At 34.2% G+C, this 16,554-nt stretch overlaps 1 protein-coding gene across 5 annotated transcripts in view; it reads left to right on the plus strand.

The window, feature by feature from the left end:
- Window positions 1-16,554, plus strand: part of LOC143225911 (uncharacterized) — a 70,580-nt gene that overhangs the window by 30,637 nt on the left and 23,389 nt on the right. For all 5 annotated transcript variants that reach the window (XM_076456111.1, XM_076456112.1, XM_076456113.1 and 2 more), the window contains 3 exons: window positions 642-705; window positions 5,739-5,898; window positions 6,993-7,043. In XM_076456111.1, coding sequence (XP_076312226.1) covers window positions 642-705; window positions 5,739-5,898; window positions 6,993-7,043 — 275 coding nt within the window. The remainder of the gene's footprint in view (window positions 1-641; window positions 706-5,738; window positions 5,899-6,992; window positions 7,044-16,554) is intronic.

The raw sequence follows: 16,554 nt of genomic DNA on the forward strand, positions 1-16,554 counted from the left end.
CTTGATTTGCATGTGCCTAGCTTTTCTGCAAGCTCACATACTGTTGTGTGAGGGTCTGACTCAACTGCTTCCCTTAATGAGTTTTCATATAAGGATAGCTTCCTTCCATGGCCTTCATGGTCTTCAAGACTTCATCTCCATGTCAAAACCTTTGGTACCAATGCTAAAATGTTTGTTCAGTAACAAATCCATGGCCAGATGCCTGGTTGATGTTCCATGTAGTTTCAGTAACTTTTCATCCAAGTTTGAAGTCATATAGGAAAATCAGATGAAAGTCCTTCTTGTTCATGCTACCTTGGGTGTTGCCAAACTTACTCTGAGTAGAGTTGAAACATCAGACAATTAAGACACCCTGTAAGCAACAAACATTGGATTAAACCAACTAATGAATGATAAGGTACTCAATATTCAGCTTCTAAATGTTATCATGAGAATTTTGACATTTTATATTTGGACAACCAAATACAAATCTTTCAAGTTGTACAGAGCAATGTTTTATTTTTTTCCTGAATAAGATTTAAATTAAAACTAACTATTTTGTGTCTTTGTTAGTTGGTGTATTATTTTACATGTAACATTGACATTGAGAATTTCATCAAGTGTGGGTTGTTGGACTTTACTTAAGATTTTTTCTATTCCAGAAGAGGCAAAAAAAGGATGTGACAAATGGAATGCCAAAGTATTTTATGAACAACTAGAAGATGAGTAAGATAACACAGTTATTTGTTAGTAAGATTCATATAAACATGCTACAAATGTCATTCACAGGTTAACAATACATGTTTTAAAATGTATATCATCTTAGGTAAATAATTAATTCTTTCATTTTAAAAGATAGTTCAGTATATTTCATAATATATAGTTTTTCTTTAATATCATAATAACCAAGTGAAATATAACTTTTACTGTCAGCCTTGTAAAACATTGCTAAAACTAGTTTAGAAATTAATTGGTGATACATAATTTATACTTAAGATTTGAAGTAGTTAATTGTAGCTCAGAAAAGTAAGGATTATGTATCAGTTGTGCGTGAAGAATTAAATACATACTTGAAGAATATAGTTTATATATATAGTATATATAATGAAATAACCAACTAACAGAAATGGATAATAGCAACTGTAATTTCCATTAACCTTTTTGCAATGGGTCACTGGTCAAAGGTCATGTCATTACATTTGTTGCCATTCAAACTTTTATTGAACTATTATCTTATGAATTTATGTTGAAAATTTTGAATTGAAACTGTAGATTATAATTCAAATCTTAATGTTATGCGAGTTAATTTTTTAATTTAAAATGAATATTAAAAGAACTCACCTCAATATAGATTATAGTGAGTCATGTGGTATATTGAATGCAGCACTGTTTAAAACTAGATGTTTGTGATATCAAAACACTAATTCTGTAGTTTCATACAAATAAAGAACTCAAATTACTTATGTTTACTTGCTATAATATAAAATAAAAACCTTATATATTTTTATTTTTTTGAGATATGGCTTATGTACTGAATCAAACATAATGGCCTCATTGAACTCTTTCCATTTTTAGAAACAGTCCTTATACACTCTTGCTAGAATATATAATTCGTGAATAACCAATTTACAGCCTAGAATTTCCAATTCATGGTTTTGTCAGCCATTTTAATCTGTGAAAAGGCTACGGCATTCTTTTGAACCACAATTTCATGAAGGTAGGTTGTGTCTTTAGCCTGCTCGAAGTTTCATCTTTTTTTACATCTAAGTACATCTTAGTTACTAAGCTTGATAAATTATAGTGGAATTCTATGGTATCATGGAGTTATTTATGATTTTTTGGTTATTGAACTTTATATATAAAAAACCTTAAAAATGTTTTTATTTTATATCTTCCACATGCAAAATTTTAAAATGCTTAGCAATCTTTGTCCAGCAGCAACAGAGTACAAAGGTCATAGTGAGAAGAGATAATTGTTTGATATACTTCTAGATTTGTTGTTCTAATTTTAAGAAAAATAAGTTTAATAATTCATTTTTAAATAGTAATAATCTATGTACATATATGTCACGTATAATATTTTAAATGTGAGTGTATATTACAAAATACCAGTCCATTAAAACACAGTCAAGACAGGGAAGACTAAAGACAGTTTCATATTATTGGACATGTAATATGAGTGCACATGCACTTCATCAATGTCAGTTATGTAATGTTAACTAGGCATGACTGGAAGGTCAATATAATAAAAATTAATAAATATACATGTAAATACATAGTGTTGCGAGACTTAAGCTACTTAGACTAAACATTTGTATTTATGATAACATAATTTTATAACTGTATAATGTGTAGTAATTCTAGCATGAAAAAAGCATAATGTATATTTATTTCCTAATTTTTCATTATAGTTATAAAGTTGGGCAAGTGATATACCTCACACAGTTAGAGTAGAGAAGATAACATAAAATATAAAGTTGTACTCAAAACAACTGTTTGAAATGTTTATTAAGAGGTTTTAGAGATTGCACAAATAATGTTATAAACTTTTGGGATGAAGATCAGTTTTCTTAATGATAATATGAAATCACTTTGCATTCAGATTCATAATGAAACAGACTCAATATTTTTACAACCAACTATTTAGGAAAATATTTCGTTATAAAATCTGATTTTTTGTGGACAAAAAATTTGTAATCATTACCAAAAGTTTACCAAATTTTGTGAAGGTAGACATGCTGTATCAAATGTTATAGTGCAAATACTTAATGTGTAGAAATGTGTAGATGAACTTTTGTATATTATACCAGGCCAATAGCAAAAAGGTAAATTTATGTTAAGGTTAAATCATGTATTCAATGTTTTTAAAATTAATTTAAGTTAATAATACTTAATGAAGTTAACTGATTATAAAAGAAACTTATAAAAGAAAAGAACTATTAAATCGCTTTTAAAAATTTCATTCAGTGTAATACCTTGTAAATAACTTTCAAGAACCATTCTCTAATATCTACCTTTTGACATGTGTCATTTGGGTATACTAATATCTATTAGATAGATAAATATATCTACTAAATGTGCATTCTGGAACTTTTATTTATCATAATATTTCAAATGTGCACAGCAAACAAATGAATAGAAATGAACAGAATCCTTTTTATATACATAATACAATAATATGTAATTTTTTTATCTACTAGCCAACTTCTTATTTCACTGGATGATTATTACTTGCAGCTGAGGTAAGAGACAATTTGAAGAACATCTACAGTGGACAAGAACCAAAGTGTGATATTACACTTTTAAGTTAGACTAGGCCCTAATACAATGTCTTGCAGTCCTTACTTCCATCAAAAACCATTCTAAATAAGCATATACAGGGGAGAAAACCCCAACTTGTATTAAGTTGTACAAGTCTCTGCATCGTCCCTTGAAATTAGCACACTCTCACTCTATGGGACAGAGACAGGAACAAAACCAAAGAGGTGTACAGTTGTTGTAATATGTAACCTTTACCTATGAAAGAGGATCAGTACAAGTTTCCTCCCTTCATATATCCAAATCACCTGGAAGATCTCAACTGTGTTCAGAATACCTTCATAAAAACTAAAATAACCCTAAATAAAGATAAATTCTGTACTAGCTGTGGAAGATGAAATTAGCAGTTCTTTAACTATGGTCAATATAATATTTCATAATGTATTGATCTTCCATATGAATAACATTGCACAAATAAGTATCAGCAGAAAACTTACCACTAATAAAAATTAACATACATATATGGCAAAAAATGCTTTGCTTTCAATATTCACACTATTTATCAAAAGTCGCTTAACTATTAATTTCCTTTTAATAAATATTAATACGAGTTAATAAAAGTAACAGAAAATACAGATGACCCATCTTATTTATTAAACAATGTACTGGAAACATAAAGTCTTTACTGCAGCCTAACATTTGTATATTGCCCTTGACTTTCAAAATAAAAGGTATACCCTTCCGACATTGTAGTGATAACAGACACCTAATTAATTGATGGCAACAGTATAACAATATTTTAAAATTATAAAATACAGAATTTCATTAAGATAAACAAACTAAGCCTCACACCTGATGATGACACAAATAATACACTAGGGGTCTCTGAGCTAGCTTAATTAATTTTACTAATTAATTTCAGCTCAGTGCTCAGAATGGAGATAAAGCAAAATTTCCAGAAAAATGAAACGTTTAAGCTCATACTAAAAGCTGCAAAGTATCAAGGACTCCATAACAGCATAATTCTAAGAATTCCAGAAATAGCTTGTACAGTTCAGCTACTAAGATTATTAGAACAACTTATGACAAAAGGACTTGAGCTGAAGGCAGGATTCAGTTGGTGGTTCTGAATTATTATAAATTAAATCATTGTATGTGTTAGGAGGATAATTTTCACACATTTGCCTGCTTCTTTATCATTACAACTTACTGAAGCTAAACATAACTTATTGTCTATGAAATGATGAATGCAGTCGTTAAATGAACAAGAAAGATTTTTTAAAATTTTACAGTTGTTTTCTCACTTTATATAAACCTTTCAATAAACATATAGTTTGTGAATTTTATTTTTCTCTACAACTCTTGTCAGAAGACAAGCAGCAGACGAGAATAAATAAGGTCATTAATTTCATTTTGTTTTATCAATTAATAATATCTGAATGAGACATAATCTGTTTTGCAAAAAAAAAAAACCTTATCTGAGGGGAAAAAGGAGAGAATAACAAATAGAGTCTAAATAACCAAAATCTGTTCACAATACAACTGGTATGGGTATTAAAACTTTAATTAAAATAAAATACAGAAACATTTTGCCCTTCTTAGATCATCAGAAGACATTTTTATTTTAAGTGGGTTTCTTGTCGATGAAATTCAGCCATTGCAGAGCATGCCATGTCAACTGGACATAGAATAAACTAGGAGAAAACTAGAATCATTGACACAGACAAATTCTGGAAGACAAGAAAAATCTAAAAATCATTTTGTATTAACACCATTAAACCTTCACTTAACAGTGATTCCAGATTAGAGCTGAGTAACCTGTGGCTGCCATTGGTTGAATCTACAGGAAATCTCTCCTCCAATCACAAACTGTGATAATCCAACCAAATACAACTCGCTCTCCACAATCCACCAGGACAGTATAAAAGACCATCAACACCTATACACACACCGACTTAAAGGCGAAAGGTGGAAGAGTGGAAGACTTTCAAAAAGTCATTCTCTACACTTGTGTCTCCACAACAGGCACTTGCCTTCCATTCTACAAAGTTTCATCTATCAAAGGGTTTCTTGTCATTACATAAATAACCAAATTAACTTACTTGCCAGACTTGTAAAGGCTAGATGTATATGATATAGGGCAAAATGAAATTCATTTATAACCTTTCTTATAACTGAATGGGATTAAGAGAATGCCTGAAATGAAAACTTTAAAAAAGGAGTAAACGATATGATTATGTAATTTGTTTTGGAAAAAAAGTATTCTAAAAATTTTTAAATGAGGATTATGAAACATCTAAAGTAGATAAAGCTTCAGGTAGTTTTAATTTCTATGCCTAATGCAAAGTGTGTAAGAATCAACTAAGAAATGTATGGTATATTTTAGTGTTAAGTATCAAAAATACTCTTATCTCATGTTGTATTTATTGGAATGTGAATTTTCAGGTCATTTGTAACTGTTTCTTTTATATGCTTGCTCAATTAATATCTTTACTTTTCAGATCTGGAATAAGATTTTTTTTCATTCCAATTAACTATGAAAATGAAAAATGTCAGTATAAGGAGTTTACTGTGATTTTATTTCCAAATGTGAGCAGTACCTCATGCAATTATGTTGGAACAGTCGATGTTGAACTACTAATAAAAAAGTCAAGAATAAAAGTAAGAAACAGGTTCTGGCTGACTTGATTGAATGATAAAAAAACCTTGTGCTTGTGATTCACACACACATATATGTATTATAAATATTGAACATCTTGAAGATTAACTTTTTTTTCCAGAATAAAAAGTAAAACTTCAATGTTTATATTCTGTCATTGGATTTTAGAAAGTATGGGAGTAGATAATTATTTTTGTTGTAAATGCTAATGTTGAAAAATGTTATGAAAATTTACTGTAAGAATGGTTATGATTCTAGAGATATCCTGTAAGACAGTATGTTAGTAAATGAAATTAACATTTATCATTATCTGATTAGTGAAACAGCATATTCAATAAATTCAGTAAACACAACATAAACACTATCTAGATATTGTACATAACAAAAAAATACATATACTAGTAATATACTGCCAAATTTTTTTTCAAACTTTAAGACTTACAATGAACTAATATCTAGTAATTGATATAAACTATTTTGCTGTGTTTTATATTTATCATTTAAAAATATAGCTCTTTAGAATTTTCTGATAATGTTGCATGTAAGTGGTGTGTAGTTTATAATTGCATCAGTCCTTCACATTTGAAAAATACAGATGTGCTGTAAACAGCCCCCATCAAGCAGTCCATGAGGGCATTTAACAGACTGATGCTATATCTTGATTCTTTGATGACAAAATCAGACAGTAAAAATTAATTTCTTTTACTGAAGTGAATTATTTTTCTACAGTAGAACACTTTTGCTGGCTAAAGTGAGACCATGTTCACGTTTGCCACTGATTATATCATGCAAAAAATAGTTCATCAAGTGTAGTTTAGGTTATGATTGAATTTGCTAGGTCTCTTCTTAGTAGTATGAATTTAATAATGATTAGTATTCAGTTTGGTAGTTTAAACTTTAAAACATTGACTTTGTTTCTCAGTTACAAGTATTTGATATCTATCTAATACAACAGTGTATTTTTAAACTATTGTATTGCTGATGGGGTTTCTAACAAGCCCTCACAAAACTCATGTTATGGGGGCTTTTGAGTGTCATTGTAGTGAAATATCTGTCAAAATTTTAAGGACTGTTACATGTATTTTTTTTATTGCAGGAAACAGATTTAGTGTTCAGAAACTTACCACGAGGGAGCCACTGCATAAGGGTAAGACAAAGATCAACGTTTTTCTGGAGTGAATTGTAATTTTTATGATAAAACATTTACTCTTGCAACAACATTATACAACAGGTCATATTAAAGAATGTGCATAGTGTTTACCCTTACAGATGTATTGTGCATACTTTATGAAGTCTTTCTACCTTCTTTCACAAAATCTTTCCACAACAGTATTTTCAAACTTGCCATATGTACTTTCAAAGTAGCTTTTGGAACCGGTTAGAGTATATAAAACATTTCTATATTAAATTACTCATAAACTGTCTTTTAACATTAGTACTGTTAGCTTCAATCACTTCTTCAACATCCATTTATCATTAACACAACACCTTTCTGCAACAGTACTCCTGATCTCTCTTTTCAGTGTTTGAATATTAGCTTAAGTCATTTCTTCACTATTTATTTATTATCAACAACATTGTACTTTTACATTACTGCTGGTACTTTATCATTCATGCAACATTGTGTCATAAAACCTTATGTTTTCTTGCATCATTTATTCTGTAACAAAATATGTTTTAACAAATCTTCCAATATTAACACCTACCTTCTCTCACATAATAAGTTTTCTGACTCAGTGTTATCCTCTATATGCAATTTTTGTTTGCCACTGACCTTGATATCCCCACCTATTCATGATACAGCTGTACTGTAGCATGCAACACAATGTTCTGTCATAACTGGCTCTTTATATACTTTATAGAGCCCAATCTTTACTTCCTGATTTAGCATAGTAGAGTGCAGATGTATATAATTTTTTTCTCATGTTTGCTTCAGTTTTTTTGTTTCACAACTTGTTAAATGACTAGCTTCTGACACAGTACTTTCTTTCTCTAACAAGACTAACTATTCTCGTTTGGTGTTGCCTTAAGTATGCAAATGATTTTATTACACATGTCACAATCTTTTTTGCATTTTACTATTGGAATCAATGATTCCAATGTGCCTCTCATTTAAATTACCATTCATCACTACTCACGTGATGCATATGACTCTAACAAGTTATCACTACTTGTTTGGCAGTGCTTGCACTCGGACATCTACCTTCATTGTTTTTATTAGTGATTGAGTTGTTTAAACTCAGTATATTCAAGAAATGTGACAGAACTACAATGCACTCATCTTTATTTTTACTTCATTAACATCAAATGATTTTCACAACTGCTAAAACATGAATTTTGAAGTTAATGTTTACCACTTTGGATGTCTGACATTTGATAAGCACTTAACACAGGCTTCAGGTGTTGGAAACTTGTCAAGAGATTTGTTGGCATTTATGTGCAGGGAGAATGAATGTTGTACTGGTCTACCTTTATCTCCAAAACTTGCCTCACTTTTTTTTGGGGCTGCCACCCTCTAGTACAGTGGTAAGTCTACAGATTTACAACACTAAAATTCTGTTCCCCTTGGTGGGCTTAGCAGATAGCCCAATGTGGCTTTGCTATAAAGAAAATGCACTCCTTCTGAGCAGTCTGACAAGAACCTAGGTAATCCTGTTAGCACCTCTCAAATTTGCCTGCCTTTCCCTGCTCTTTCTGAGGATTCTGTTTAGCCTTTGACATTTTTTAGACTTTATTTTTTGGGTATGTGAAGTACGCTTTCGTGATTCTATATCTTAGGATCTTTATCCTTTGTTATTTCCTGACTATGGTTCCTGATCTTAAATGTTTTTCCACAATCCCCGACATTTAGATTCATGCTGACCCATCTGCTTCTCAGTTGGACATTAATGTTAGTAGGTCATGTCTCTCACAGGATTCTGTTCAGTATACCCTCACATATCATAAGTTTAAATGACCAAATCTCAACCAACAACAGTTGGGTTTGTTTTGGATTTAGAATGAACAAATTAACATAAGTCCTCACATAGGTTTTGAATTGTCTATCTTCTTTCCTCATTTTCCTTTATCTATGTTGTAGCTCACAGCAGTAGTACATGAAATGGTTCCAGTTCTATTCTTGTCTATCTCTCATTCTTGTTTCTAAAGGGGATGTTATTGCCATTTGAAAAGTTCCAGCCTGTTTCCTAGTTGAGGGAGTTGATTGCATGTACTAGACATCCTCTTGATAGCTCAGTACTAATCCAGCATCATACCTGGGAGTCATTGTCATTTTCATTTTCCCAGTTCTTGGGTTTGAGGTGAAGACAGTGTGTTTCTCATCCTACCCCCACACAAATGTCTGTACCATAGAAGGAGGTTTTATATGTAGTTGACTTATTATGTATGGCCTAGCCACTCCATGTTACAGAACTTCTTATCCTCATGATCCAGTTTCCAATCAGAGTCTTTCCAAAAGAGTTCAGCATTTAAACCCATAAGTCACATTTATCCAGAGTTCTGTTCCTGGTTGTTCATAGTTCCAAATGAAAATCGAGGCTGGTACCCTGTCATAGATATTTCTAATCTCAACCATTTTATTAACCTCCCTCGTTTTACTATAGAGCTCATCTTTAGTCTTCAATGGACATTTACTCTGGGATTTTTGGTGACAAAAATAGATGTCATGGATGCTTATCTCCACATCCCTGTTTCTCCAATGCCCAAATGTTACCTTCATTTTGTCCATAAAGGTTGTTTGTAAATTCCACACACTTTTGTTTGGTCTAGCTTCTGCACCCTGTGCATTATGTTGGGTAATAAAGACCTTTGCCTATCTTTTCTTTTGTGATGGACTACAGTTTCACTATTATATGAAAAGCTGGCTGCTTTTACCTCCATCCCAACAATCGTACACAGTTTCTTCTTTAAGAGGCAATTATGTTGATTGGCTAGTAAAGTTAGAGAAGTCATTTCTCATCCCAACTTTTAATGCCTTATTCATTTGGTAGTATTTTTCAACTCCTATTTCTGTTAGGCCCAGCCATCTTTTTGTTGGAGATTGATAGAGCTATGAATTATCAAAACTCTTTCTCTCACTGCATGTGAGGTTCTTTTACTTTTGGGAACTTAGACTTCCATGTAAGCCTTTTTTCCCTTGGGTCATGCTTACATGTGCAACCTTCAGTAGGTGTTACACAATCAGTGGAATTTGGTGTGAGATCCCTTGAATTCAGTTATCCTACTCTCTCCCTCACTACATGTCAGTTTAACCTGGTTTTCTTCTGTGGTTTCCATTCCCACCTCTTTCACTCTTGGAACCTTTTCTCTGCCTGAAACATTTAACATAATGTTTAGGGACAACAAGGGACCTATTGGTCCATCTTGGCTCTCCCATCCTCCAAACCAGACTGAAACTATTAAATAAATGAATTAATTAAATAAAATTTAAAGTCAGTCCTTGCCATTCATATATCTATCATGCTTTCTTTTAAACTCACTCAAGTTTACTGCCTCAACAACTTCAAAAGGCAACCTATTTCATAGGCCAACCACCTTATTTGAAAAATAAACTTTTTTTAGCTGAAGATGGCTTCTACCTTGCCTAGATCTATATTTGTGTCTCTAGTTCTTTAATTCTTGCTGTTAAGTATGAAAAATATTGATGCATCAACATTATAAATTCTTTTTACTAAACACTTCAATCAGATCCCCCCTAACTCTTCTTCTCTCTAGAGAAAACAATTTTAAGAATCTTAATCTCTCCTCATATAACAGCCCCTCCATCCCAGGTGTCACTTTACTAACTATCATCTGCACCATTTCTCCTGTTAACCTTATGAGTTTGATTCACAAACGTATTTGGTTGGCTTATTTTTCTTTGCCTTACAATTTCCAATGCATTTTCTCTCATCAGAATCACCTCCTCATTCTCTCCCTGGATGCCCACTTCCATTGCCCATTGGAGGAAGTCATCCAGGCTGGCATGTGGACAACACACCATTGTCTCTCACTCTTTTCATCATGATACCAAGTATTGCCCTTTGCTATCCTACACACCTCAGTTCAACTGTGAGTGGGTAAGTAATTTTTTTATTTCATTATCTTCATTACAGGAGCACGTTTTACGTGTTGGATCCCAATCTGTAACGAGTGGAGTCTGCTGAGGTACACTAGTACATAAATCTGTATTGTATGACCTTTAAGGTTTTGTGGTCACTCGTTGTACTTTCTCAAGTGTTGTGTTCCTCTGAAGTTCTTACCATGCTGGCTATCCCCTGTTTGAGTGGAGTATGGGAGTTCTAGTTTCTTACCAGCTTCTAACTGCTCGGGGGGGTAGACCAATGAGGCATTTTCTGGAGTGTGCAAATTGTATTCAGTTGAGAATAGGGGAGTGATGTTTTGTCATTATAGATGGTGTGAATTCCTCTACTATGGACTGGAAGACAAATATCCAACATTGCCTGGTTCCTTTCTGGAACTGACCCACCAAATAATGTTCTCCCTCTGGCTGGGACACCTCATCCTACCAAACATCCAAATGTTGGTGTGACGACCTATGTTGGCTGGTAGGGAGCCCTTTTTCTATCATGGACTGGACGATAAATTTCCAGTGTCACCAGCTTTTGGATTTGAGTGAACCATGTGAGAGGAAGTAAAGTATCATATCACAAGTTATAATTTTCATACACTATTTTTAATAGGTACATCCTTTCACAATTCCTATTGTTCTTTCCCACTTCTGGTGCTTCTTTTTTCTGCCTAGTCTTGAAGTGAAGATTGGGCTCTACAGTATAGAGAGAGCCAGCTGTGCCATGTTTCATTTCTGTTGGTGAAGGGATGGCACTTGCCTAAGCTCAGCTGTATCATATGCCAACACATAAGGGTATGTGGGAGTATCAAGACTAATAGCAAGCAAAAATTGTGCATACAAATGGCAGTGTTGAATGTGAAAAACTATACTCTTCAAAAAAAGAAATGCAAAAGGCAAAATTTGAGACATATTGTTAACAAGTTTATTCCTGGTAGTTCTGTATGACATGTGTGAAACTTTGCACATTCACTGCTGAACATCCAAAGTCTGCAAAGGCAAAGTCCACGCTCACTAGTTGAAGTTTAACGTCACTCAACGTCAATAACGAGTATGCCCTCCATGAGCATCAATAACTGCTTGGCATCTCCTGCCCATGGAAGCGATGAGATGACGAATCACATCCTGTGGAATGGCTGTCCACTCAGCCTGCAAAGCTGCTGCAAGCTGAGGTAGAGTCTGCGGTTGAGGTTGTCGCCGTCGCAAACGTCGGTCCAACTCGTCCCAAAGATGTTCGATGGGATTTAAATCTGGTGATCTGGAGGGCCAGGGAAGAACGTTGATGTTGTGGTGTCTCAAGAAGACAGTGGTGAGTCGTGCTGTGTGAGGATGGGCGTTGTCATGTTGAAAAACGTCGTGACGTTCACCATGATGGGTTGCACATGGGGCCTAAGAGTCTTGTCGACGGTTGCGTATGGTCTGATCTGAAATCCTACGCAGCCCTGGTATGGTTGAGGCAGTAGACGTCGCAGTGGTGGTCCTATCCCGAAGGTGACGTAACCAGATGTAGCGATTTTGTGCGGGCATGGTCACACGAGGTCTGCCAGATCGTGGATGGTCACAAGTTGATCCATGTTGTTGGTGACGATTCCATAGCCTTGTGATGGTGCTTGGGTGGACATTCACAGCTCTGGCAACGTCTAATCGAGATTCGCCTGCTTCCAAGCGACCAATGGCGTTGTTGCGTTGTGCTTCAGTCAGTCTTGGCGTAACTGTATTGCGTGTCGGTGGCTTAACACTGAGCTATGGAAACCGAGAATCTGTCACTTTTATAGGGATTTTGCACATGTTGCACTTGCAGAACATGCAGATCTCTCAAACAAATTTATTGAACACGCATGCGTTTTGGCGAAAAATCCGATGTTTTCCTCCGTTTTCAAAGTGCACAACTCTTATTGTCATTTTGGTCTGACAACAGTGTTTTAAGACGTGTAACATCACATACTCTGAGCTTGTAACGTTATTACATATATTTCTCTTTAAAATAACAAAAATATCCCTTTTGGGTTTCTTTTTTTGAAGAGTATATTATGTAAGTAGAAGTAAGCATCTATCAGAAATACATTTTCAGTGTAGGAAAATTATAATTTTCACAGTATCTCTGTAACATCCCTTTTCTAACTTTCATATGTATTCCTACAAAATTATTTCTGAACCATATGCCCTCCATTTGAAAAACAAAACAAAAAACTACTTATTATTTTGGAACATTGTTATATAAAAATATTTTTCCTTTTTTTTTTCAAATCAGTATTGTTACCATATCTACTTCTGTAACATTCATTGCATCCTTTGACACTTCGTTGTACCTTATTCTCTTTGGCAGCATCCATTTTATTAGTATTTTACATATTCCTGTAACATATTTTTACAGCAATGCACTTCTTAAACATTTTTTTCCAAAACATACTTCCTCTATAACTTATAGCTATTAATTGACTGCCATGGTTTCTTCCTTTGGCCATCTAAGCATTGGTTTGATTTTCTTGCTCCAGTCTTTTATACTGCACTCAACTGCTTATGGTGATATTTATCTCATGACATTTTCCATGCACGTCGATGCTCTCTCTATCCTGGTACTGTATATAAGCCCCTGATTCAGTTATCACCTTTTGTTTAAAATGTATCACTTATGGGTTTCCCAGTATTTTGATTTTTTGAGATACTTTGAACATTATCCATGTTTTCTAGTTGATTTTCATAATAAGAATATTAACAGTCTCCTATAAACCAGTGGAGGACATTTTGTTGAAAGAAAAACTATCCAGTCTGGTTCTTTCAGAGATATTCAGGAACTATTTAGAACCACTTTTGTAGATATTGTGCAGCATGCTAAGGATGATATTATGTCTGTAGTAGCTTTGAAGATGTTTCTGTTTGCTCATCTTATTGCTGACTGTTGTGATGCTTTGAATTCTCCTACTAAATTACAGGTGAACTTGTTCATATTTCAGTTGAAAGCTAATCTTAGAAAAGTGATAGCATAAGCATAAAATTGTGTAATTTGTGATGCTGAAAATGTGACGTTATTAATATATACTGAAATTACTCTCAGTATATAGTTAGTTCTCTCTTAGTTCTAGCTAGTATGGAGATTTAAAGATGGTGTGTTTCACTTAAACGTTTATCAAACCACTCTCTTTGGGAGTTTATGGATTGAACTCAGGTTTAAAATTATCAAGCTGATTTATAGTATGAATTTCAGGAGGCAAATCAGGTCTCTCTTATTCCACATGTGATGTCTAGCATTGCACAACCATGAAGGGGGGGAAAGGTTGAGAATGTCAGTGATCTTATTCACATTGACATGGAAACGTATATTTGATTCTATGGTGGTCCTCCGAGAAGCTCTTAGGCTGCAGGTGATGGCAATTCTCAATATTTTAGAGAGAATTTAGATTAGTTTTCCTGTTTCTTCTTTTAGTCCTGTAGTGCAATAGTGAGTTTACATTCTTGTAGTGTTGGGATCTGGGGTTTGATTCCCTATGATGGATATGGCAGATGGTCCCACATTGTTTTTCTCTAACACACCAAACTTTCCTGACAAAATGTTGTTTTAATTAGTGATAATCAACAGTCTTTGAATGACCTATCACAAACAAACAGGAGAAAACTTCAGCATAATCTGCCTTTGGTTTGTTATCTTCTGTGGGTTTATTGAGTGTAATTTATCGGATGTTTCCTGGTTGGTGTTAAGCCTGCATTTTGCTTGATAGCCAAAAGGTCTGGGAGCAAATCATTAGTTTTTTCTTCATCCACAGATATTATGGTTCATGCTGAATGGTTTACTTCTTAGTTACATGACGAAACAATTATGCTATACCTGACAAATTGTTAGAACTTTATGATTTAGCCTACCACCACCAGGTAGAACCATTTTCTGACTCTCAAATAATACATCTGCTCCTCGAATTTTGGGGCTTTAAGGTAAAGTTTGCTATTAACCTGAATAGGGTAAAGCTACAGACTTACAACTCTAAAATCCAACAGTTTGTTTTCCTTTCAGTACATATTGTTGGAAGACTCTCTGGGTCACCACATTTACTGATGACAAGCTGGATCCATTGTTAGCATGCATTTTAGTTCAATACCTACCTCCATGTTGTTGTTGTTGAAGTCTCAGATTTCACCAGCTCCTATGTAGGGTCATAGTTCTGCCTTCTATTCATGGATCTTGACCCCCAGTATCAGCCCATCAGTACATTGATACCAAGAATAGATTCTGTTTGTATCCACAGACTGCATTGCACGATTCTGTTGGATTGTCTTTCATTTTGCAACTCTGATTGGCAGACTGGCCTTTCATTGGATCATTCAGCTACTGGAAACTTATTCTTCAGTACCTCATCTTTGGGCTTTGGCAATGGATGCTTTCTGTCAAGACAGGACAGAAATTAAAACTTTAGACCTTGCTTTCACGTCATATGTTACCCATGGTGCTAAATGTGATGTATTGTCAATCCATTGTCAGGTCCTGTTAATAGTAACAAATTGGTTGCAACACCCTTGTTTCTGCTTCTGTGGTACCTTCTTGAGTATCCACTTCTCCTGCTTCTACTTCTTCTTAGGCTATCTCTGTGGAGACAGCCGTGACCTGATATGGTACACCTAGCTATCCAGAAGCTCAAGCTGCGGGCCATAGAGATTTTGCAATATTTTGCACAGTGTTGGGGTTTAATTTCTGTGGTTGTCAATCATCTGTCTCAACATAAATGAAACACACATTCACAATGATGTATTGAGAGGAGGCTGAACCTATTTCAATCAGAAGTGCCAAACATAACGTGTTTTTTGACCTAACTCTTTGGAAGAGATTCTGCCTCTTTCACAATTACCTTGTTTAAGATGGCCTTAGTGACTATGTTTCATTCACACAACTATATATTCATTGAGTTCCCAGTCCTCTCTATATTCCTCAAGCCACTTTGAGCCCTTGGTCCCAAATAACCATTCCAGATACCTAACAGGTATTTTAAGTTTACATGCTTTTTCTCAAAATCTGTTTTTGACCTAACTCTTATATCTCATATATTCCCTTTACCTGAAGAATTATTTTTTGATGGCTGCTGATGTACAGACATTACCAATTGGTGTGATTTGCAATGTTTGTCCACAAAATGTATTCTCATTTTCTCTTCATCCTTAGACTGGTTCTTCTTATCCAAGGCACCGTCAGACAGAAAAGGGGATAAATCCTTATTACCAATTTATCTGATCATTATTTCTCCTTTCTGTGTCTGAGCAGATTTCAATCATAGTCATGTTCAGTGAGGGTCTGGAAGGTTTTGTTACCTGAACCAATGCCTTTACAGATTCTAGACAATAACCTTTATTCTGGGCTCTTTTTGAAAGTGAAAAACTTCTGTGAGTCATGTCTGAGCAGATTTGTTAATTTTCTATGCTCTTAGCAGCCTGGTTGAATTGCCTGCTGCAGATCATTATCTGGACTGGTAAGTGGACCTTCTCTAATACTTTTATTTCTCATTATTTACATGATTGATCTGGCAGTCTCTTCATCTGAGTATTTCCTCCTACCTCTTCTAGCCATTTCTGCTATATTATAGAGAAGGGTTTGTATTTTCATTGCTTC

Source organism: Tachypleus tridentatus, chromosome 9 (assembly GCF_004210375.1).
Source record: "Tachypleus tridentatus isolate NWPU-2018 chromosome 9, ASM421037v1, whole genome shotgun sequence".
Classification (NCBI taxonomy): Eukaryota; Metazoa; Arthropoda; class Merostomata; order Xiphosura; family Limulidae; genus Tachypleus; species Tachypleus tridentatus.